The sequence below is a fragment of the Chrysemys picta genome, chromosome 1 (genome assembly GCF_011386835.1).
Source record: "Chrysemys picta bellii isolate R12L10 chromosome 1, ASM1138683v2, whole genome shotgun sequence".
Taxonomy (NCBI): domain Eukaryota; kingdom Metazoa; phylum Chordata; order Testudines; family Emydidae; genus Chrysemys; species Chrysemys picta.
In genome coordinates this window covers 127,144,962-127,166,421 of record NC_088791.1, presented here as the reverse complement: position 1 = coordinate 127,166,421, position 21,460 = coordinate 127,144,962, and the positions used below count along the sequence as shown (strand labels likewise).

Below are 21,460 nucleotides of genomic sequence, written 5' to 3'. Positions count from 1 at the left end.
ATAATTTTCAGCCACTTCATTTGTCACTATTGTCAATAAAACATTATACCTGTTCACTACAACATTGTAGGTGTGGTATAGCATTGTACTTCATGTTTAAACCTCTATTTTCGGTTATATGTATCAAAATATAACCTTTGGACTGAAACATCTCATACTTGGTCCCCACCTAAAAGGTGATTTTATGTATTTTTTAAATTAAATTATCTTGTTCCAGGCTGCATTTCTTGTTTCCCTGAAACACAAAGTTGACAAAAATGCATCTTTTTTTCCCTCCCTAAAGAACCCTAGAAGCGTCATTGAATCAGAAAAGGCCTCAGTATATTAAAGCAAAGGAGAACACTTCTCACCAAATCAAGAAAGTAGATCTGGCTAAGAAATCCTTAAAAGATAATGAGAAACACCTTGCTAAACAAGAGCAAAACATAAAAGAATTGGATACCGAGCTGACTGATGTTGAGAGAAGTTGGAGAGCATATGAAAAGAAGGTTGAAGAGGAGATGTTACAGAGAAGAGCAGATGTTGAGCTGGAAGCAAGTCAAGTGAGTTGTTGTAGGGGGGAAGTACTAAAGTGAGTGAAATCCTGGCTCTGTTAAAGCTAATGGGAGTTTGCCATTGACTTCAGTGGGGTCATGATTTCACCCATTGTTTTCAAAGAGTGGTTACAAATCCAATTTGACTTAGACTAAATTGCAAGGAAAAAGAGCTATTTGTCCAATAGGATGAGGAGAAATGGTGATATTGCCTTTATTTTTCATCTCTTACAGGTTTATCCTGGAAGCCAACAGACTTAAAATCTATGTCAATTTGTACATAAAAACATCTGATACCTGTAACATCCCATCGATTTATTTTTAGCTTACAGTTTGAGCAGCTGCTGTTTGCTAAGTGGTCACAGTTAGCCCAGAATATGATTAGCAACACCATGATTGGGCCTCCTTCCTAGAAGGACAAAATGAGGCTCTACTGTGGTGGCTTAACATAACAAGATTTTTCTTTAATGTTTTTGAGGCTCCTTGTGCTGTATGTAAAATAGCTCTGCCAACTACATGTGCCTGAGCTTAATATAGTTTTTTAACCAGCAAACAGCTGGGATGGATTAAATTTTTTTTTATAGAACTGATGAAATGATTTAAGGAGGACAATTCAAGCCTCCCAGAAGTTCAAGAGAAAGAGAGCAGTTTTGAGGAGTAAACTTAAGACAGGGGGGTTTCAAAGTTAACCTTTTTAAGATGGTTGGAGGTGGTGTATTACTTCTCTTTAATGTGTGAATCATATCCTTTCCAAAGTAATAATGAAAGACTCTCTCTTCTAGTCGAATCAGTGACGTTCCAGTGCACAATAGTGAGAGGAGGATTTAGGAGAGCCTAGTCAAGGCATGTTCAGCACCTGTCTGTTTTAAACCCAATCTCCATGGGGTTCCTTGTGAACTGGGGCTGTGGGTCCACAGCATCATGGATCCATTGGTTTTTACTGGGAGCACAAACAGTACATGTGAGGATAGGATAGTAACCATGGAGCAGCTCTTTTGCTGTCAAGGGGCTATGAGGTGGTGTAAGGAAGGAGGTCTTTACCAAAACAACTTCCCAGCACGCAGCCCAACTGCTACAGATAAGATCAGTTCACAGTTCTGATATAAAGCTGTTTTAGGAAGACATCCCTGCATAATTTTCCAGTTAGTTCACATCGGGAAAACTATTTCTGCAACCACTAGACCTAGAAACTCTTTCAGTTTATTTTATTGTATATTAAATTCTGCATAACCTGATGGGTATGTTTCCTTCCTATTATCCCTGTGTAGTTTGGGGCAACCCTGTAAATTATGCCCAGTAGGAGAGAGTGGAGGAGTTCCAACTCCTCATTACTGTAGAGATTTGTCAACCTTCAGCATAATTTATAGGGTTGCCCCAAACATAAATCCTTCTGTATACCTCTACAAATTTTCTCCTTGGAGGCTTCCCACATGTCAAAATAACTGTTGTTCTTAAGAATAATTCCTTTATTTTTGGGCCACTCAGCATCTAGATAATGTCTTGAGCCTCGCCTTTTTTCAGAAATGTTTATGGAACCTTTAGTTCGCCTAATCACTTATTTAAAACAAAACTCTAAACTAGACTGTAGGCAAAAAACCAGGAGAATAAAGTTTCGAAATTGTATCTTTCATGGCATCTGATTGCCAATACTTGGCGCCATAACTGGATAGTAACTTACAATCTGTAGTTTTGATAAGGTTGTTAATTTGCTAGTTAAGTACATAATGCAGTGAAAATTTCCCTTTATGTTTAAGGGCAGGAGTAATATTTGAATCTGTTTGTACAGCTGGATCGGTATAAAGAGCTAAAAGAACTAGCAAGAAAGAAAGTAGCTACATTGACCCAGCAACTAGAAAAACTGCAGTGGGAACAAAAAGCAGATCTAGAAAGGATGACATTTGATGAGAGGAAGCAAAAAGAAATTGAGGTACTGAGATGGAATTTAATTTTATTGGGGAAAAGAAACCCTGTCTCTCTTTGTCTAATACTTGTCCTTCCCTGTCATTATAAATTTTAGTATAATTGTACAGAATACATTCTTTATCAAAAAACACTTCAACCTTGATACAATGCATATGTTTGGGCTTCTCTTCTGACAGACCTACTGCCACATGGCTGGCTCTTTGTCCTTCAAAAATAACTTTACATATCTCTTCTAGGATGTGGCTTAGTGAAAGCCTGCTTACAGTATAAACATCCAGATCAGCAATTATAAGGGTATGTCTACACTACGAAATTAGGTCAATTTTATAGAAATCGATTTTATACAGTCAATTGTGTATGTCCCCACTAAGTGCATTAAGTCGACAGAGTGTGTCCTCACTACCGTGGCTAGCATCGACTTATGGAGCGGTGCACTGTGGGAAGCTATCCCACAGTTCCCGCAGTCTCCGCTGCCCATTGGAATTCTGGGTTAAGCCCCCAATGCCTGATGAGGCAAAAACATTGTCGTGGATGGTTTTGGGTACATGTCATCAGTCGCCCCTTCCTTCGTGAAAGCAATGGCAGACAATTGTTTCGCGCCTTTTTTCCATGCAGACGCCATACCACGGCAAGCATGGAGCCCGCTCAGCTCAGCTCACCGTCACCGCTGCTGTCATGTCCTGGGTGCTGTTGTCAGCAGACGGTACAGTAGGACTGCTAACTGTCGTCATCCACCGCTTCCGCTGCAACTCTGCTCTCCTGCAGACGCCATACCACAGCAAGCATGGAGCCCGCTTAGCTCACCACTGCTGTTGTGAGCATTGTATACACCTCGCGCATTATCCTGCAGTGTGTGCAGAACCTGCAAAAGCAGGCGAGGAGGCGACAACAGCATGATCACAATAGCGATGAGGACATAGACACAGACTTCTCTCAAAGCACGGGGCCCTGGCAATTTGGACATCATGGTGGTAATGGGACAGTTTCCTGCCGTGCAATGCCGATTCTGGGCCCGGGAAACAAGCATAGACTGGTGGGACCGCATAGTGTTGTAGGTCTGGGATGATTCCCAGTGGCTGCGAAACTTTCGCATGCATAAGGGCACTTTCATGGAACTTTGTGACTTGCTTTCCCCTGTCCTGAAGCGCCAGAATACCAAGATGAGAGTAGCTCTCACAGTTGAGAAGCAAGTGGCGATAGCCCTGTGGAAGCTTGCAACACCAGACAGCTACCGGTCAGTCGGGAATCCATTTGGAGTGGTTAAATATACTGTGGGGGCTGCTGTAATCTAAGTAGCCAATGCAATCACTGAGCTGCTGCTATCAAGGGTAGTAACTCTGGGAAATGTGCAGGTCATAGTGGATGACTTTGCTGCAATGGGGTTCCCTAACTGTGGTGGGGCGATAGACAGAACACATATCCCTATCTTGGGACCGGCCCACCTTGGCAGCCAGTACGTAAACCGTAAGGGGTACTTTTTTTTTCAATGGTGCTGCAAGGGACGTTTCACCGACATCAACGTGGGATGGCCGGGAAAGGTGCATGACACTTGCATCTTCAGGAACTCTGGTCTGTTTGAACAGGCGCAGGAAGGAACTTATTCCCAGACCAGAAAATTACCATTGGGGATGTTGAAATACCTATAGTTATCCTTGGGGACCCAGCCTACCCCTTGCTCCCATGGCTCATGAAGCCATACGCAGGCACCCTGCACAGTAATAAGGAGCAGTTCAACTATAGGCTGAGCAAGTGCAGAATGGTGGTAGAATGTGCATTTGGACATTTAAAAGCTTGCTGGTGCAGTTTACTGACTAGGTTAGACCTCAGCGAAACCAATATTCCCATTGTTATTGCTGTGTGCGCCACAATATCTGTGAGAGTAAGGGGGAGACATTTATGGTGGGGTGGGAAGTTGAGGCAAATTGTCTGGCAGCTGATTACGCACAGCCAGACACTGGGGCAATTAGAAGAGCACAGCTGGCTGCCCTGCGCATCAGAGAAGCTTTGAAAACTAGTTTCATGACTGGCCAGGCTACGGTGTGACAGTTCTTTGTTTCTCCTTGATGAAAACCCGCCCCCTTGGTTGACTCTACTTCCCTGTAAGCCAACAGATTTCCCACCTTCGATCACTGCTTTCAGAGGCAATAAAGTCATTATTGTTTCAAAATCATGCATTCTTTATTAATTCATCACACACATAGGGGGAACACTCGCAAGGTAGCCTGGGAGGGGTGGGTCAGGAGGGAAGCACTGAGAAGGTGGTAGAGGAGGGAAGGACAAGGCCACACTACAGTTCAAAGCACCTGTCTGGTAAACAGGAGATCCTGGGGTCACTGGGTTCAACTCCCAGTAGTGCCTTGTTGTACGGCTTTTTTGTGGGGGAGGGATAGCTCAGTGGTTTGAGCATTGGCCTGCTAAACCCAGAGTTGTGAGTTCAGTCCTTGAGGAGGCCATTTAGGGATTTGGGGCAAAAATCTGTCTGGAGATTGGTCCTGGTTTGAGCAGGGGGTTGGACTAGATGACCTCCTTAGGTTCCTTCCAACCCTGATATTCTAAAAAAAAAAGCAAAAAGCTTTTTGAATGCTTAGCCTTCATTGCTTGGGCAATCCGCTGGGGTGGAGTGGCTGGGTGCCTGTAGCCTCCCCATAACCGCGTGGCTAGTATCAGGGAAGATTCCTGTCAGCCAAACGCGAACAGCTCAGCATGAACGGGCCTCCCCCCGCCTCATGGCTAACAGTGGGGATGATTTCTTTTCAGCCAAAAACAAACAGCCCAGCAGGAACGGGGCACCTCTGAATGTCCCCTTAAACAAATTTCCCGTATTTCAACGAGGTCACCATGAATGATATCACTCTCCTGAGGCTAACACAGAGAGATAAAGAATGGATGTTGCTTGAATGCCAGCAAAGCTGGGGCCCATTCGCTGCAATGCTTTGTTCTGCAATGATTCCAGACTACTTGCTACTGGCTTGGCGTAGTAAAGTGTCCTACCATGGAGGATGGAATAAGGCTGCCCTCCCCAGAAACCTTCTGCAAAGGCTTTTAGAGTACCTCCAGGAGAGCTTCATGGAGATGTTCCTAGAGGATTTCCGCTCCATCCCCAGACACGTTAACAGACTTTTCCAGTAGCTATACTGGCCACAAATGCATCCCAAGTCTTCAGAGCAAATTAATCATTAAACACGCTTGCTTTTAAACCTTGTATTATATTTACAAAGGTACACTCCAGAGGTGCCTTCTCCGGCTTCATGGTCCGGGAGCTCACCTTGAGAGGATTGGGAGGGTATTGGCTCCAGGGTGATGGCTCCTGGCTGCCGGGGAGAAGGGATTCTCCGCTTGCCTGCTGTGCACGATCCTCAGCCTCCTCCTCCTCATCTTCCTCATCCACAAAATCCTCATTCCTGTTGCGTGAGACTCTCCCCTTGCATGTGACCACGGACAGTGGTGGGGTAGTGGTAGGGGCCCCCCCCTAGAATTTCAAGCAGCTCATCATAGAAGCAGCATGTATGGGGCTCTAACCTGGAGTGATCATTTGCCTCCTTTGTTTTTTGGTAGGCTTGCCTGGGCTCCTTAATTTTCATGCGGCACTGCTGTGTGTCCCTGTCGTAGCCTCTATCCATCATGCCCTTGGAGATTTTGGCATATATATTGGCATTTCGTCTTTTGGAATGGAGTTCTGCCTGCACGGATTCTTCTCCCCATACAGAGATCAGATCTAGTACCTCCCATACGGTCCAAGCTGAAGCTCTTTTGCGATTCTGGGACTGCATGGTCACCTGTGCTGATCAGCTCGCCACGCTGGCCAAACAGGAAATGAAATTCAAAAGTTCCCGGGGCTTTTCCTGTCTACCTGGCCAGTGCATCTGAGTTGAGAGTGCTGTCCAGAGCCGTCACAATGGAGCACTCTGGGATAGCTCCCAGAGGCCAATACCATCTAATTGTGTCCACACTATCCCAAATTCGACCCAGTGAGGTCGATTTTTAGCGCTAAACCCCTCGTCGGGGAGGAGTACAGAAATCGATTAAGAGCCCTTTAAGTCAACAAAACAGGCTTAGTCGTGTGGACAGGTGCAGGGTTAAATCGACCTAATGCTGCTAAATTCAACCTAAACTCGTAGTGTAGACCAGGGCTAAGAGTGAGATAGATACATACTGTCCTCAGTTCCTTCTTACCATGACAACTGTAGTGTTTGGACTCTGCAGTATCATGGTGTGTCTTGTCAGCTTTTTCCTTTTTTCCATTGTAGTTCGCTTTCCACCTGGATATTGTTATGGCTGATTTTTGTGTTCTTGGGATCAGGACAATTTTTTGATTTCCTGCCTGCTTTTGGAATTCAGCTCCAGCGTGTGGATTTTGTGCCAACTGCATAGACAGAAAAGTGAACATTTCTGGTTCCTTATACCATTGACTTATGACAGATCCGAACAAGAAGTGTCATGTGATAATAAAATATTTACATTGCACCAGAGCACTTGCTGTTTTCTCTCTTCGGAAGAAGATTAGTGTCCTGCTCAAGGTTCATTCTGTGTGACCTTTATACCTGGAGACAGAAAGGACAGAGTCCCATTTTAAAGTCTTGCCTTTCCCTGGCAACATCGCTGCAGTTGGGATTTGAGTATTTTTTTTTTCCAACTCCCTGTGAAAATCTTGTAGTTTTATCAGCTACTATGAAGTGCAGAGTCAGCTGGATGTGGGCTTCTTCATCTTTTGACATTGAGAGAAGGTGTAGATGAATCTTCATATATATTCAAAATACTTCAAAATGGATTAGACTTTCTCAGTGGACATACCAGTTTGCTCATGTTCCAGGGTTGGACGGTGTAAGGGCTCATATCTAACATTGCTTTTTTGGTGCACGCTGTTTCCTTGGCATAGATTTCCAAAGTAGTTGCTTGGATTGCTAATCATCAACAGATACCTTTTTCAGAAGAGCAGTTCAACAGTCATTTTTAAAATTAGAACTCTTCCAACTGTGTGTTTGCCCGGGAAGGGGGGAGGGTACTGCTTTTAATCTTCCACAAGTGAGAATATATAGAGGCAATTCTCTAAGTAGAAATGTTACTTACATGTAGCTGTTTTTAGAGTTAAATGACTTTTAGATACTGCACTCTCTTCTCACTATCCCCACTTCTTTGGAAATCTGATTGGTCTCCTTTACTTAGTGAATGAAAGGAAATGAAAGAAGCTGAAGCTGTCTCTCTCTTATGAACTCATATCTGAACATTTGGAGATGTCCATATCCACATTTAAAAATTTGAGGGAAAGAAGACACATAGCAATACTCTAGAGTTCTTTCTGGAATTTCACATAAACAGAATTCCAGTAAAAATTACTACCATAAAATGGAACTAATGCAACTCCGTGTCCCTGAATTGTTCTGAGCTTTGAAACAATTTTCTTACCCATTATAAATAGAATGCAATGGTATGTTTGAATAACTTTCCTCCATTTTCTTAGCTATTAATCAGAACAGCACAACTGCGTTTCACAAGGTGAACATATTTTCATTTTCTTCTTTTTTTTTTAAAGAGACAAAGTTTTACAGCCGATGTCTGCTTCATGTTTTTTAATATTTGAAACAACTAGATGGAACACGGTATGGTTACAAATAACAAAATATTCATTTCCTTACCTACTTTATAATATTCAGATTAATGAAAGTGAAGGAATTTGAAATCTGATTTCCCTGTCACTATATACTGGACACTTTTTGTTTTAATTTTTGTACTTCAGTTTGGACAGTGAAAAAAGACTAGTAATTTCACTTGCTGGTTCATATTCACTAGTACAATGCTGTGATGTTGGGTTTCAAATTCTGCAGAGAGACACTTGATTTTAAAATTTGAAGTATTTATAAAACAAAGAAAGCAAGTCTATTAGCAGATTTTATAAAACTTTTACATTTGTTTTAAATCCTAAACTTTGGTATTTAACTAAATGTTAAAAGGGTATTACCAAGTAGTATTTATGAAAGTGTCATGATCCATTCACATTGAAGAATCTCTGTACTAATGGGCTTGAAAACAATAGTGTAGATTTGGTAGATATAGTATATTATTCACATGGGAAATATCTATCAACTAAATATGCAAAGTGGTATGCTGTGACTTGACTTCAGTGGATATTTCATGGTTAAGGTTAGCCATATAGCTAAACATCAGTGCCCCACTCTGAAAATTTAGTGATATATAGTATTAGAAAATTGGCTTTAGAATTGTTTAATTTTGTAAATTGCATCCTATTTATGGTTGTTTAGGAAAGTATAAAGCAAGTTGTGGAACAGATAGAAGACCACAAAAAACGAATTGAGAAGTTGGAGGAGTATACCAAGTCATGCACGTATGTGTATTTGTTTTTTAAATAAATTAAAATAAATTGCAGTTCAGACACTTTGCATATTATAAAAAAAATTGTTGAAAACTGCTCTGGTCAAGTGTAGGTAGTTTCTTGGTCTATCCAAGGCCCTGATCAAGTGTCTTGATGTTTTTGGTCTTTTTGCCTTTTTAAGGTGTATTTTTAAATGTAAGAGTAATATTTGTCTTGCATTAAATCCTTTTATTTGTCCTTAGTTGTAATTTTTCAATAATTTTGGGTGTTGGATGACTCTCCCCTCTGATTCCGATTTCAAGACAGATTCTACTGTCCTCCCAGATGTTACTTCACACTTCTTTTGTTTTTTGTGATTTCTTCCTCTCCCTCATAAGTATATGAGGATCGTGTCTTCATTATGGACTAGATTCTGGATTTACCACAAGGTTTGAATAAAAGGGCAGAATGCAGCTTAGTAGTTTTGCTTCCCTGGAAGCAGAATAGAGGCCAGATTGTGAATTGGTCACCGTTTATTCCCTGGTCCATATCTTCCTCCTGCCCCTGTTTTGAGTATGCAGAGTAACTGCACCACCTCTTTTGCTGTCACATATTGCTTCCCCTTTCACACTGGCTCAGCTGTGCTGGCTTGTACTTGAATGGATCAGAGGTCTGCCATGGAGGGGGAGCTGCAGCACAGCGGAGGGATGTTGTGACCCACAAGGCACAAGTGAGCAAGGGAGTACCTTATGCCCTGTGCACGTGTGTAAAGTGGGACATGATTTCGCCATAGACTTTTCAGATCATTTTTGCAAAACTGTAAATTGTATTGATTCACGGTCATGTTATGCCCTCTGTGTGCATGTATCTGAGGCCTTGTCTACACTACGAGAGTAGTTCGATTTTACTTGCATCGAATTTTTGTAATCGATATTGCAAAGTCGAACGTGTGTGTCCACACTAAGGACAGTAATTCGACTTTGTGCGTCCACACTAACGGTGATAGCGTCGACATTCGAAGCGGTGCACTGTGGTCAGCTATCCCACAGTTCCCGCAGTCCCCTCTGCCCATTGGAATTCTGGGTGTAGCCGGCAATGCCTTCTGGGTAACAAAATGAGTCGAGGGTGCTTTTGGGAAACTGTCGTCATCCGTCCATCACTCCCGCCCTCCCTCCCTGAAAGCGCCGGCGGGAAAACAGTTCGCGCGCTTTTCCAGTCATTGACAGCGCGGACGCCACTGTACTCCGAGCATGGAGCCCGCTGCGACCATCGCTGCAGTTGTGGCCGCTCTCAACGTCTCGCAGCTTATCATAAAGGTTTCCCTGAGGCAGATGCAGAAAAGTCAGGCAAGGAGGCTACGGCACCGCGGTGATGTCCTGAAGTCTGAGAGTAGCACAGACCTGTCAGAAAGCAGGCGACCCAGCGCCGAGGACATCACAGTGGCAATGGGTCATGTTGATGCCGTGGAACGGCGATTCTGGGCACGGGAGACAAGCACTGAGTGGTGGGACCGCATAGTGCTGCAGGTCTGGGATGAATCCCAGTGGCTGCGAAACTTTCGCATGCGGAAGGGAACTTTCCTGGAACTTTGTGAGTTGCTGTCCCCTGCCCTGAAGCGCAGTGACACCCGGTTGCGAGCTGCACTGAGTGTACAGAAGCGAGTGGCCATAGCCCTGTGGAAGCTTGCAACGCCAGACAGCTACCGGTCAGTCGCGAACCAGTTTGGGGTGGGCAAATCTACCGTGGGGGTTGTTGTGATGCAAGTAGCGAAGGCAATCGTTGATGTACTGCTTCCAAAGGTAGTGACCCTGGGAAATGTGGAGGCGATCATAGATGGCTTCGCAGCGATGGGATTCCCAAACTGCGGTGGGGCCATAGATGGAACTCACATCCCTATCCTGGCACCGGACCACCAGGCCACCCAGTACATTAACCGAAAGGGATACTTTTCCATGGTGCTGCAAGCACTGGTGGACCATAGGGGACGTTTTACCAACATCTACGTGGGATGGCCGGGCAAGGTTCATGACGCTCGTGTTTTCAGGAACTCTGGTCTGTTTAGACGGCTGCAACAAGGTATTTACTTTCCGGACCACAAAATAACTGTTGGGGATGTGGAGATGCCTATAGTCATCCTCGGGGACCCAGCCTACCCGCTAATGCCCTGGCTCATGAAGCCCTATACTGGCGCCCTGGACACTGAAAAAGAACTCTTCAACTACCGGCTGAGCAAGTGCAGAATGGTGGTGGAGTGTGCTTTTGGCCGTCTCAAGGGGAGATGGAGAAGCTTACTGACTCGCTGTGATCTCAGCGAAACCAATATCCCCATTGTTATAGCAGCTTGCTGTGTGCTCCACAATCTCTGTGAGAGCAAGGGGGAGACCTTTATGGCGGGGTGGGAGGTTGAGGAAAATAGCCTGGCTGGTGATTACTCACAGCCAGACAGCCGGGCGATTAGAAGAGACCAGCGGGAAGCGCTGTGCATCCGGGAGGCTTTGAAAGCAAAGTTCCTGAGTGAGCAGGGTAACCTGTGATTTTATAGTTTGTGTACTGAGAAGCTAAACCTGCCCCCGTTTCTTTACCCAGGTAATGTTGACTATCCTATCCAGTTACATACCCCCTTCACCCCCCCTCCAACACACGTGTCGAAATAAAAATAGTTCTACTTTGTTAAAGCACACCGTTTTCTTTAATACTGTTTTAGCGGGAATTTTTTAAAACTGGGACGCAGACTGTGGTGCGGGGCGGGTCTAGTGTTGTGATGCGAATGCAGCTTCTAAACTCAAGGATTGACAGGCTCCGCTGCGGTGGGATGCTTGTTTCAACGGAGCCTGTCACCCCTCCTGATCGGGACTGTGTGTATGGGAGGTCTATTTGACTTTGTGGCAGGGGGAGGACGGTTACAGATCCCATGCTGTGTGGCTCTGTGATCCTGTCTAAGGACCGGCGCTTAAGATCTGTAACTGCCCTCCCCCGCCACAAAGTCACAGAGCAACCCACCCCCCCCAACATTACATCAAAACAACCTCCCAGACTAACCGGGGCAACTAGTCACTGCATCACTGCACTGTGTATGTGCCCTGCTGCTGTGCCTGCCCCCGACTATGTACCCTGCCAAAGGAGACTGTCCTGTCCAATTTCCAACCCCCTTTCCCCTCCTCCTCCAAAAGAACATGATTGAAACAGTAGTTAACAGAAACGAATTTTTTATTATCAACTACACATGGCATTGGGAGGTGAAACTTGGACGTGGGCTTGTGTCAGGCGGTAAGGAAAGAACTTTTCAAATTTTGGGAAATGAGAGCCTTCTGCTACTAGAGCTCTCTGCAGGGGTGGAGTGAGAGTTAGCAGGGACTCTGCCGCCTCTCCTTCTTTGCACTTTGGGTGAGGTGGGTATGGGACTTGGTGGCGGGGGAGGGCGGTTAGAGATGGACTGCAGCGGGGCTCTGTCCTCCTGCCTCCGTTCCTGCAGAACATCCACAAGGCGCCGGAGTGTGTCCGTTTGCTCCCTCAGTAGTCCAAGCAGCGTTAGAGTCGCCTGCTGGTCTTCCTGCCGCCACCTCTCCTCCCGATCCATGTTGGCTTGGTGCATTCGGGTCAAGTTCTCCCGCCACTGGGTCTGCTGTGCTGCCTGGGCTTGGGAAGAGGCCATAAGCTCAGAGAACATGTCCTCCCGTGTCCTCTTCTTCCTACGCCTAATCCGCGCTAGCCTCTGGGAGTGTGATTCCAGGCTAGGTTGTGAGACAGTCGCAGACGGGGCTGTGGAAATGGGAAAAAGGGAGTGAATTCCTCTGAAAGATAAATGTAGTTGTGAACAAAGAACATAGTCTTTCTCTGTGAACAAGACCATGCACAGCACCTTTCACATGCGCACTCAGCACAAGGTCGAATTCTCGGCCTTCGCATTCTGTGCCTGGGGTCTTGAACAGCACATTTGAGAAGCGAGGCAGCACAACGGAATTTCTGTTGCAGGCAGACATGGTAAGCCGTACACTTGTGGCAGTTTAAAACTTTTATATTACCACTGGCCTCATTTCACATTTAAATCAATGTCAGTCCCTGCTGCCAGCAATCCGGCAAGCGGGAACTCTGCCCCTGTCCCACCCCCTCGCGGCTGTCCCCGGGAACGATCCCTTTCGGCTGCCCCTCTCCCGCCTCCACCGCGTGGCTGCAAACCAGCGGTTACAGTTCTGTAAAGGAACGGGAAAGCAGTCCCAACACTAACATTCCCCTACCTAATTAAAAGCAGGTCACCATGGCCGACATCACCCTGATGAGGATCTCCGAGAGCGACAAAGAGAGAATGCTCCGGGAAAGCCTCCAAAGACCAGGGCCGTATGCCGCCCTGCTGTGCAGAGCAATGATCCCCGAGTACCTGATAATCTCGTGGCGCGGCAACGTGTCGTACTTCGGAGGACCCAATAAGGCCGCTCTCCCCAAGAACCTCATGCAACGGCTTTCAAGTTACCTCCAGGAGAGCTTCATCGAGATGTCCCAGGAGGATTACTGCTCTATCCCCGCACATATAGACCGCATTTTACTGTAGCTGCAGTAGCAGGGAATACACAGTAGAGCGGCTTGTGCAGGACAATCACTGAAAACCGGACATTGCTAGATTTCTTTTCAAAACTTGCACTGCCCCTTACTAAACCGTTAAGCGCCTAGGGCACACTAATCATGAACAACCCATTCTTTTAATTGTTAATATTCCTGTTTTGTTAAAAATAAATGTTTAGATGTTTACAACACTTACTGGCTGATCCTTCACCAGATTCTGTGTCCGGGGTAATGGCTGGGGACGCTTCGTAGGGGATCTCTGTAAGGGTGATGAAGAGATCCTGGCTGTCGGGGAAATCAGCGTTGTGAGAGCTGCCAACTGCCTCGCCCTCCTCATCTCCTTCCTCATCTTCCCCGTCCCCTAACATGTCTGAGGAACCGGCCGTGGACAGTATCCCATCCTCAGAGTCCACGGTCACTGGTGGGGTAGTGGTGGCGGCAGCACCGAGGATGGAATGCAGTGCCTCGTAGAAACGGGATGTCTGGGGATGGGATCCGGAGCGTCCGTTTGCCTCTTTGGTCTTCTGGTACCCTTGTCTCAGCTCCTTGATTTTCACGCGGCACTGCGTTGCATCCCGGCTGTATCCTCTCTCTGCCATGTCTTTAGAGATCTTCTCGTAGATCTTTGCATTCCTTCTTTTGGATCGCAGCTCGGAAAGCACGGACTCATCGCCCCACACAGCGATGAGATCCAAGACTTCACGATCAGTCCATGCTGGGGCTCTCTTTCTATTCACAGACTGCATGGCCATCACTGCTGGAGAGCTCTGCATCGTTGCCAGTGCTGCTGTGCTCGCCACGATGTCCAGACAGGAAATGAGATTCAAACTGGCCAGACAGGAAAAGGAATTCAAATTCAAATTTTCCCGGGGCTTTTCCTGTGTGGCTGGTCAGAGCATCCGAGCTCGCACTGCTGTCCAGAGCGTCAACAGAGTGGTGCACTGTGGGATAGCTCCCGGAGCTATTAGCGTCGATTTCCATCCACACCTAGCCTAATTCGACATGGCCATGTCGAATTTAGCGCTACTCCCCTCGTCGGGGAGGAGTACAGAAGTCGAATTAAAGAGACCTCTATGTCGAACTAAATAGCATCGCAGTGTGGACGGGTGCAGGGTTAATTCGATTTAACGGCGCTAACTTCGACATAAACGCCTAGTGTAGACCAGGCCTGAGAGCAGATTTTGGACTCAATTTAGAAACATTTATATTACTGCTTCCAACCATGTGAGTTGTGTGGCTAAATCCCTATGTAACTTGCTGAAAAAATCCTGTAAATAACCAGGAAAATAAATAGAAGCTTTTTTTTATTTATTTGAAAAACGTGCATCTAAAGGAAAGCCAAAAAGTATTTGGTTTAACTTCTGTAACGTAGTGGTCACTTATGCCCAGTGTCTGGTCTTTTTAGAACAGCTGAACAAATATTCGGTTAACCACTTAATTTTAGCAAAAGATGACATTGTATAGATGTCAAATCTTCTAAATGGCAGCAGTTCAACTTGTTTGTTAGTAAAATCTGTTATTTCATCATTTGACTTTCATGCATCAAAATCTTGTTTCCATATAAAGATTTTGAGTTCAGCCCAGAGGCTCACACTTGTGGAATAAAATCACTCTACTCATAAAATTAATGAAAAGTTAAGACAATATAATTGGGATACATTTTTCTCACATCTTCCCTTATTTTGATTTAAAGTGAATTGTTAGCAGAGAAAAAACAACAGGAGAAAGTCCTAACTGATGAAATGGAGAATTCAAGGGTACAGATAGCTCAAGTAAATGAAGAACTAAACAAAATAGTTGGTGAGCTGCAGAATGCTAGAATTGACTACCATGAAGGAAGACGCCAGCAAATGAGAGCAGAGATACTGGAGAGTCTCAAAAGACTTTATCCTGATTCTGTGGTAATTGGATGGATTTATTTGCATTTTTGTGGTTATAATTAGATTTGAGATTTGCATTTGCAGTTGTGGTATATGTGGCAGCATGGGACTTTCTGTGGCCATCTGGAATATATTTTAACTTTCACTCTACGCCTCTACCTCATTATAACGTGACCCAATATAACACGAATTCGGATAAAACACGGTAAAGCAGTGCTCCGGGGGGGGGGGGGCAGAGCTGCGCACTCCGGTGGATCAAAGCAAGTTCAGTATAACGCAGTTTCACGAATAACACGGTAAGATATTTTTGGCTCCCAAGGACAGCGTTATATCGAGGTAGAGGTGTATTTTATGTATTCTAGGAACACTTGTAAATGGGAATGACAATGCAAATTTTGTACTACAAAAGAACAGTAAATTTATTAAATTCAATCTTTGTGAATTTAAAGAATTAAGTGATTGAACTGACACCAACCTTCAGATTATGAAAGTTAAAAATTAGTTTATATTAGTAGTAAACTTATGTTACTTTTTTGTGACATTGATAAGCATGCTATTCATTCATGACTTGATTTTTACAAATTTCAAATGGGAGTATCAATGTAAAAATTAGAATGATTAAAATTAAGAGCAGCACTGGCATTTCTTGGCTGCGCTAGAGTTTCATAGTGTGGTAGGATGACAGAACTGCAGAGCATTTATTCTAAGGTTGAGCTAGTGTATATGTGTGTATATTTTATTAGAAGTGGGAATGCAATTTTTTTTAACTGCGAGGAACTTCAGTTTCAGCTTATCCTCTATGGTAAATTGTGTGACAAAGTTCCTCCTCTATCTTGGTGGGTCCTGCGCTTATTGTCGGATTTTCTTGCCTCAGAGATTCACCATGTGGGTTGGGGAACAGCCCAGAGACCTTCCCCTCTGGAAGAACCCACAGTCCAGGTCAATTGGGAGGTTTGGGGGGAACCTGGGCCCACCCTCTACTCCAGGTTCCAGCCCAGGGCCCTGTGGACTGCAGCTGTCTATAGTGTCTCCTGTAACAGCTGCATGACAGCTACAACTCCCTGGGTTACTTCCCCATGGCCTCTTCTAAACACCTTCCTTATTCTCACCACAGGACCTTCCTCCTGGGGTATGTCTACACTACGAGAGTACTTCGATGTCACTTAAATCGAATATGTAGAATCGATATTAGAAAGTCGAACGTGTGTTTCCACACTAAGGACAGTAATTCGACTGTGTGAGTCCACACTAACGGGGCAAGCGTCGACATTGGAAGCGGTGCACTGTGGGCAGCTATCCCACAGTTCCCGCAGTCCCCGCTGCCCATTGGAATTCTGGGTCAAGCCCCTAATGCCTGCTGGGGGAAAAAATGTTTCGAGGGTGGTTTTGGGTAACTGTCGTCATCCAACCGTCACTACCGCCCTCCCTCCCTGAAAGCGCCGGCGGGCAATCAGTTCGCGCACTTTTCTGGTGAGTGACATCGCGGACACCACAGCACTGCGAGCATGGAGCCCGCTGCGACCATCGCTGCAGTTATGGCCGTTGTCAACACCTCGCACCTTATCAGCCACCTTTTCCAGAGGCAGATGTTGAGAATTCGGGCGAGGAGGCTACGGCAGCGCGATGAGGACATGAAGTCTGAGAGTGGCACAGACCTGTCACAAAGCACGGGACCCCGCGCCGTGGACATCATGGTGGCAATGGGTCATGTTGATGCCGTGGAACGGCGATTCTGGGCATGTGAAACAAGCACTGAGTGGTGGGACCGCATAGTGCTGCAAGTCTGGGATGAATCCCAGTGGCTGAGAAACTTTCGCATGCGGAAGGGAACTTTCCTTGAACTTTGTGAGTTGCTGTCCCCTGCCCTGAAGCGCAAGGACACCTGGATGCGAGCAGCCTTGAAGCGAGTGGCCATAGCCCTCTGGAAACTTGCCACGCCAGACAGCTACCAGTCAGTCGCGAACCACTTTGGCGTGGGCAAATCTACCGTGGGGGTTGTTGTGATGCAAGTAGCCAAGGCAATCGTTGATGTACTGCTGTCAAAGGTAGTGACCCTGGGAAACGTGGAGGTGATCATAGATGACTTCGCAGCGATGGGATTCCCAAACTGCGGTGGGGCCATAGATGGAACTCACATCCCTATCCTGGGACCGGACCACCAGGCCAGCCAGTACATTAACCGAAAGGGCTACTTTTCCATGGTGCTGCAAGCACTGGTGGACCACAGGGGACGTTTTACCAACATCTACGTCGGATGGCCGGGCAAGGTTCATGACGCTCGTGTTTTCAGGAACTCTGGTCTGTTTAGACGGCTGCAGGAAGGTACTTACTTCCCGGACCACAAAATAACTGTTGGGGATGTGGAGATGCCTATAGTGATCCTCGGGGACCCAGCCTACCCGCTAATGCCATGGCTCATGAAGCCCTATACAGGCACCCTGGACAGTGAAAAGGAAGTCTTCAACTACCGTCTGAGCAAGTGCAGAATGGTGGTGGAGTGTGCTTTTGGACGTCTCAAGGGGAGATGGAGAAGCTTATTGACTCGCTCCGATCTCAGCGAAACCAATATCCCCATTGTTATTGCAGTTTGCTGTGTGCTCCACAATCTCTGAGAGCAAGGGGGAGACCTTTATGGCGGGGTGGGAGGTTGAGGCAAATTGCCTGGCTGATGATTACGCCCAGCCAGACAGCCGTGCGATTAGAAGAGCCCAGCGGGACGCGCTGTGCATCCGGGAGGCTTTGAAAGCTAGGTTCCTGAGTGAGCAGGGTAACCTGTGACAATTTTGTTGGTTTACAGAGAAGCTGAACCTGCCCCCGTTTCTTTACCCAGTGACTGTTCACAATCCTCTCCAGTTTCATACCCCGTTCACCCCCTTCCAACCCACATTTAAAAATAAAATCACTGAAAATTTGTTAATGACCAACGTTTTATTTATTACTGTTTTCGCGGGAAAGTGTTGAAACTGGGACGCAGACTGTGGTGGGGAGTGGGTGTAGTGTACTCATGCAAAGGACGCTTCTAAACTCGAGGAATGCCAGGCTCCTGCTTCTACAGTGGTCCGCACAGGCGGACTGATTGTTTGAACGGAGCCTGCCACCCCTTCTGTTCGGGGCTCTGTGTGTGGGGGCTATGTGACTTTGTGGCAGGGGGAGGACGGTTACAGATTCCCTGCTGCGTGGCTCTGTGATCCAGGATAAGGACCACTGCATAAGATCTGTAACCGCCCTGCCACCGCCAAAAAATCTCATAGCCCCCCGCCCCCAACAGACAATGAAAACCACCTCCCAGACTGACCAGGGTGCCTAGTGACTGCACTGTGTGTGTGACCTGCTGCTGAACCTGCCCCTGTGTCTGTACCAACCACCTTTCCCCCCCTTAAAACAGACTGTCATCTAAAAAAACCATGATGGAAACAGCAATTAACAGAAACGTATTTTTTATTAGCAAATGGACAGTTAGGGGATGAAACTGGGATGGGGGATTGGGTGATGCGGGAAGGAAAGGACTTATCAGATTTTGGGGAATGACTGCCTCCTGCCACTTGAGCAGTCTGCAGGGGTAGAGTGACAGTTTTCACGGGCTCTGCAGCCCCTCCTTCTTGGTACTTTCGGTGAGGGGGGTATGGGACTTTGTGGCGGGGGACGGTGGTTACACATAGACTGCAGCGGGGCTCTGTCCTCCTGCCTCCGGTCCTGCAGAACATCCACAAGGCGCTGGAGCGTGTCCGTTTGCTCCCTCATTAGTCCAAGCAGTGTTTGAGTCGCCTGCTGGTCTTCCTGCCGCCACCTCTCCTCCCGTTCGCTGTGTGCTCACTGGTATTGGGACATGTTCTCCCTCCACTGAGTCTGCAGGGTTGCCTCGGCTCGGGAGCAGCCCATAAGTTCTGAGAACATGTCGTCCCGTGTCCTTTTACATCTACGCCTAATCTGCGCCAGCCTCTGGGAGCCTGATGACAGGGTAGGTCGGGAGACAGCCACAGCTGTGGGATGGGAAAAAGGGAGTGAATTCCTCAGAAAGATAAATTTTTGGGTGAACAAAGAAAATAGTCTCTCTGTGAAAAAGACCATTCACAGCACCTATCACATGCGCACTCAGGACAAGGTCGAATTTTCGGCCTTCGCATTCAGTCCCTGGGGTCCTGCAGTGCAGATCGCAGAATCGGAACAGCACAGCAGAATTTGGGTAGCGGGCTGACATGGTAAGCCGTAGACTTGTGGCAGCTTAAAACTTTAATAGCACTGCCCTACTTTCACGTTCAAAGCAATGCTCCTAGTGTTGGCCAGTTCCTGCTGCCAGCAATCCGGCAAGCATGAACTCTGCCCCTGTCCCACCCCCTCGTGGCTGTCCCCGGGAAAGATCCCTCTATGCTGCCCCTCTCCCGCCTCCACCGCATGGCTGTAAACCGGCGGTTACAGTTCTGTAAAGGAACAGGGAAGCAGTCCCAATACTAACATTGCCCTAATTCAAAGCAGGTGACCATGAGCGGCATCACTCTGATGCGTATTTCAGACAGCGACAAAGAACGCATGCTTCGGGAAAGCCTCCAAAGACCAGGGCTGTATGCCGCCATGCTGTGCAAGGCAATGATACCGGAGTACTTGATGGTAGCCTGGCGCGGAAATGTTTCATACTACGGAGGACACAACAAGGCTGCTCTCCCAAGGAACCTCATGCAAAGGCTTTCCAATTACCTCCAGGAGAGCTTCATGGAGATGTCCCATGAGGATTTCTGCTCTATCCCCGGATATATTGACCGAATTTTACTGTAGCTGCACTGGCAAGGGCTAAACAGCACAGCGCCTAGGGCAAACCAATCAAGATATACCGGACATTTAGATTTTTTTGCAGCAGTTGCACTGCCAAAGACTAGAACTTTAAGTGCCTAGGACAATCTAATCATGAAAAAGCCACAGTTAATATTAATATTCTTTTATAAATAAATGTTTACATGTTTAAACCACTTACCGGCTGATCCTTCTCCTGATTCTGGGTCCGGGTTAACGCCTGGGGACAGTTGGTACGGGATCTCTGTGAGGGTGATGAAGAGATCCTGGCTGTCTGAGAAATCAGCGTTGTAAGCGCTGTCGACTGCCTCGTCCTCCTCATCTCCTTCCTCTTCTTCCCCGTCCACTACCATCTCAGAGGAAGCGGGCGTGGACAATATCACATCCTCAGAGTCCACGGTCAGTGGTGGGATAGTGGTGGCGGCCGCACCTAGGATGGAATGCAGTGTCTGCGGCTGGGATCCGGAGCGTCCGTTTGCCTCTTTGGTCTTCTGGTAGCCTTGTCTCAGCTCCTTGATTTTCACACGGCACTGCGTTGCATCCCGGCTGTATCCTCTCTCTGTCATTGCTTTGGAGATCTTCTCGTAGATCTTTGCATTCCGTCTTTTCGATCGCAGCTCTGAAAGCACGGACTCATCGCCCCACACAGCGATCAGATCCAAGACTTCCCGATCAGTCCATGCCGGGGCCCTCTTTCTATTCTAGATTGCATGGCCATCTCTGCTGGAGAGCTCTGCATCGTTGCCAGTGCTGCTGAGCTCGCCACGATGTCCAAACAGGAAATGAGATTCAAACTGCCCAGACAGGAAAAGGAATTCAAATTTTCCCGGGGCTTTTCCTGAGGGCTGGTCAGAGCATCTGAGCTCTGACTGCTGTCCAGAGCGTCAACAGAGTGGTGCACTGTGGGATAGCTCCCGGAGCTATTAGCGTCGATTTCCATCCACACCTACCCTAATTCGACATGGCCATGTCAAATTTAGCGCTACTCCCCTCGTTGGGGAGGAGTACAGAAGTCGAATTTAGGAGACCTCTATGTCGAACTAAATAGCTTTGTGTGGACGGGTGCAGAGTTAATTCGATTTAGTGCTGCTAAATTCAACATAACCTGCTAGTGTAGACCAGGCCCTGGTGTCTGATAACGCTTGTGGTCCTCAGTCCTCCAGCAGCGCACCCTCTCAGCTCCTTACACCTCTTGCTCCCAGCTCCTCCCAGTCACACCACAAACTGCGGCGAGCTCCTTTTAAAACCCAGGTGCCCTGATTAGCCTGCCTTAATTGATTCTAGCAACTTCTTCTTAATTGGCTCCAGGTGTCCTAATTAGCCTGCCTGCCTTAACTGGTTCTAGCAGGTTCCTGATTACTCTAGTACAGCCCCCGATATGGTCACTCAGGGAACAGAAAACTACTCATCCAGTGACCAGTATATTTGCCCTCTACTAGACTCCTGAACCCCACTGGTCTGGGTATGTCACAATT

The 21,460-nt window shown here is 46.8% G+C and overlaps 2 protein-coding genes across 8 annotated transcripts in view; one reads left to right on the top strand and one right to left on the bottom strand.

The window, feature by feature from the left end:
- The window catches only part of SMC1B (structural maintenance of chromosomes 1B), a 78,910-nt gene that overhangs the window by 11,634 nt on the left and 45,816 nt on the right, over positions 1-21,460 (top strand). For 5 of the 7 annotated variants that reach the window (XM_065570090.1, XM_065570074.1, XM_065570056.1 and 2 more), the window contains 4 exons: positions 284-542; positions 2,320-2,460; positions 8,714-8,796; positions 15,014-15,221. In XM_065570090.1, coding sequence (XP_065426162.1) covers positions 284-542; positions 2,320-2,460; positions 8,714-8,796; positions 15,014-15,221 — 691 coding nt within the window. The remainder of the gene's footprint in view (positions 1-283; positions 543-2,319; positions 2,461-8,713; positions 8,797-15,013; positions 15,222-21,460) is intronic. The other 2 variants (XM_065570081.1, XM_065570065.1) reach the window with 1 other exon arrangement.
- Positions 11,953-14,093, bottom strand: LOC135975941 (uncharacterized). Its single transcript, XM_065570022.1, has 2 exons — positions 13,517-14,093; positions 11,953-12,522 (listed from the first exon to the last, which is right to left on the bottom strand). The coding sequence occupies exons 1-2, from the start codon at positions 14,091-14,093 to the stop codon at positions 12,047-12,049; spliced, it is 1,053 nt and encodes a 350-aa protein (XP_065426094.1). The 3' UTR covers positions 11,953-12,046.